Source organism: Henckelia pumila, chromosome 3 (genome assembly GCF_033568475.1).
Source record: "Henckelia pumila isolate YLH828 chromosome 3, ASM3356847v2, whole genome shotgun sequence".
Lineage (NCBI taxonomy): Eukaryota > Viridiplantae > Streptophyta > Magnoliopsida > Lamiales > Gesneriaceae > Henckelia > Henckelia pumila.
In genome coordinates, this window is record NC_133122.1 from 183,627,347 (window position 1) to 183,631,123 (window position 3,777).

Sequence of the window (3,777 nt, forward strand, 5' to 3'; positions counted from 1 at the left end):
TTATTCATCGCAGAGATTAAGATAGTGTTTGAGATAGTTTCTATGAAGCACTTATCAACTTTTTTTTAATAAAAATTTGAAATTTTGTTAAAAAACGCTGAGAAGTATTTCCTCAAAGATCTCTCAAACACTTTCTAAGTCTATCGTAAAATGGATGGAACACAAATTCCTTGGCTAAGTATACCCCTATTATTCATAATATTTTGAGTTAGATATCCACGTAGAAACTCGATCTATGTTAACACAAAAATTCTCTGACACGGTCCCACGAATCAATTTTGTAATATATATCTTATATTCAACCTAATCCGTGAAAAAGTATTATTTTTTTTGTCAAAGTATTATTTTTCACTAACGGATGGATCTATCTTACGGATATAGATCTCATCCATAAGACGTCTCCCAACAAACCTATTGTTTGATTTTGGCTGAGCTTATAAGCTCTTAAATTTTGTTTGGTAAAATTTTTTCCAAACAGCTTATAAGCTGTCAAAATAAGTTTTTTGATAGTTTATAAGCTGTTTTTAAAAAAGTAATGGTGACTTACTTTTTTGAAAAAGATCTTATTTTAACATTTTATCTCTCCAAAATATTCTTGAATATTTTCATAAATCCCCATCATATCCTCCACCTATTAAATATTAAATATTATTTTAAAAATTTTTCCAAATCACATAAACTTTTCTAAACTAAAATATTAAAATAGTTTTATTTTTTAAAATATAGGTTTATTCTAAAACTATTTTCGTATATGTATAACTCGAAACATTATCTTTATAGCATTATATCATTTAGTAATTTTGACAATAAAAATCTTATAATACCAAACATATCAACATCTTTAACTTGTTTAAAATAAGTTTACACAAACACTTTAACAACTTATTTTTAAAATAATTTCTAACAGCTTATAAGCTCATAAAATAACTTTTAAACTCTAGGAACTTAGGGCATCCACATTGATGGATGTTAATCCACGTTAATCCACCTTTCACATCTTCAAAAATCGTGGGGTCCACATGTCACATATTAATTATATTAAAATTTTCAATTATTAACACACAATCACATTCATTTTATTTCAACACTCATTATTAATGGGTCCCACCATCTACTTATTCTTTCAAAAAATGAGAAATAATGTGTTAATTGGGGTAGATTTCAACCTAGCATATGTGTAATACCTCAATGATAGATCTAAGGTCCCATGATTTGTCACGCCAACAATATATAATTAATTATGCCTATGTGTAAAAATACGAACCGTTGGATGCATGGTTTGAGTATTACCCATATGCTAGGATCTCATCTACCATTAATTGGAATGAATTCCGTGGTGACATGTCAATTAATCTGGTCACTCATATTGGTACATTAATTGGTATTAATATTAATTGGTATTAATAACATCAAATAATGTACCAATGTAGATGCTCTTATAAACTCTTTTTAATAAGTTTAGTCAAACACCTTCTTAAGAAAAAATTATCCCCTATCAATTTACTATTAATTACTAGTAAAAAAATGCACACGCTATGTGTGTGTAAAATAAAAATTATTTTTAAAAATTGAATAAGTGGGGGATTTAGTGGGATAGTGAAGATTTTATGAATTGGGTGATCATGACTCACGTAATTGCAAAGTTGTGAGAGTGAGGATTGATATATAAGAATTATTAAGGTAGAATGTCAAGAGAGGATAAAATGGGAAAGAAAGTTGGTGTCCTCAAACCAACAATTATTCTAACCTACTCAACTATTATAAAATAGAAAAAAAAAATTGAATAAGTGGGGGATTTAGTGGGATAGTGGAGATGTTATGATTTGGGTTATCATGACTCACGTAATTGCAAAGTTATGAGAGTGAGGATTGATGTATAAGAATTATTAAGGTAGAATGTGAAGAGAGGGTAAAATGGAAAAGAAAGTTGGTGTCCTCAAATCAACAATTATTCTAACCTACTCAACTATTATAAAATAGTAAAGATAACACATTTATAAATGCACTAGATATTGTTGCCATTTATATTAATCCATATTTCAAATAATTTCTCAAACTAAATCTTTTTATCCAAATCAAATCATTCTATTCAAACACAAAGCTCAACTTCATATCATTTATATATACATATTCGAATGAAGGTAGTTAAAATGGCAACTAGCTAGCGTCACTATTTATTCTATCCTTTTAAAAGCTATACCTATGGATTCCCCAATTAATAGAACAAACATAACTACTTTCCGTCCTGTATATTAACAATGATTTTCCCTACAAATTTTGTGCAATAAACATTTGACTTTTAAATGGCATCAAACTCCTCTTCTTCACGTACTAATAACCCCGCTTCTTCATGGACACGCAGGCAAAACAAAGAATTTGAGAAGGCTCTAGCTATCTACGATAAGGATACTCCCGATCGTTGGCAAAATATTGCTCGTGTCGTCGGCAAAACCATCGACGAAGTGAAAAAGCACTATGAAATCCTCGTGGAAGACCTCATGCATATCGAGTCCGGCAAAGTCCCATTTCCTGATTACAGATCGAACAAGAACAATCGACGATGATGAATGAGCTAGGTACGTCAATTTGAACTTATTAAATTGTCGTACGTTCATCATATATATATATATATAACCAGTTTATAATTAAGATCAGCTTCATAATTCTCGATCAGATATTTTTATATATCTTCACCGATCATTTCTTGCAGGTTGGAGGTTATGTTTATGAAACTCGGTCTTCATCAATATCAAAGTTTCCCCTTATGAAGTTTGGTATTTCCAAGTGGAAAATAAATGATCTTGTTATGTTTCCGAAGTGTGTATCGCTTGAAAAATAGTGCATATCATATAACGAATTGTGACTATATTAAAACTAATCTTAATCCAAATGTAATTCCACGTACACATATACATACATATATTATAAAGTAAGAGATCATGAATATATATCTATAGTCTATTATAATATTATCTATACTATCTATACTATATTATAATAGTTCAATCTCTTAGACTAATCGATTTTGGTGTGTCAAATCATACAAAAAATTCTTTCCATTTTACCCCTAAATTTAACGCACATTTTTTTTTTCAAATTTCATCATTTATCAATTTCTATTAAAGTATCTATACTATATTATAATAGTTCAACCACTTAGACTAACCGATTCGTGTGTCAAAATCACAAAAAATTATTCTCATTTTACCCCTAAATTTAACACACATATCTTTTATGTTAGATCTTAAATGACTAAATTGCCCTCGCTTTTCTCTAACAGTCTTATTTCCTTTTATCTTTATCTCTTTTTTCAAATTTCATCATTTATCAATTCCTATTAAATTATTTACAAAATTTTTTTACTTCTCTCTAATTTATATATCAAATTATCAAGCACGTAAAAATCATGTGTCACGATCGCTAATATATATTATATTGCACACGCTTTGCGGTTACTAGTATATATAATAGTTTCATCTCTTATACTAACCGTTTTTTGTGTGTCGTCAAATCACACCGAAAATTCTTCTCAGTTTACCCATAAATTTAACACATATCTCTTTTATGTTGTTAAATTTTAAATGACTAAAATATAATCATTACTCTTTTCTCTAATATCTTTATCTTCTTTTATCTCCGTCTACTTTTTCAAATTTAATTCATTATTTGTCAATTCTTATTAAATTATGTACATAATTTTTTTACAAATTTAATTCATTATTTGTCAATTCTTATTAAATTATGTACATAATTTTTTTACAATTTCTCTGTACTTTA

General features: G+C 28.2%; 1 protein-coding gene across 1 annotated transcript; it reads left to right on the forward strand.

Moving 5' to 3' along the window:
* Positions 1–2,303: 2,303 nt before the first annotated feature.
* On the forward strand, positions 2,304–2,894 carry LOC140892089 (protein RADIALIS-like 3). Its single transcript, XM_073300833.1, has 2 exons — positions 2,304–2,576; positions 2,711–2,894. Exon 1 carries the CDS (start codon positions 2,304–2,306, stop codon positions 2,562–2,564), a length of 261 nt encoding a protein of 86 aa, XP_073156934.1. The 3' UTR covers positions 2,565–2,576; positions 2,711–2,894.
* The last annotated feature ends 883 nt before the right edge of the window (positions 2,895–3,777 follow it).

Excerpts from the sequence above, each read along its gene's own strand:
- LOC140892089 (XM_073300833.1), top strand. The coding sequence starts at position 2,304 with ATGGCATCAAACTCCTCTTCTTCACGTACTAATAACCCCGCTTCTTCA.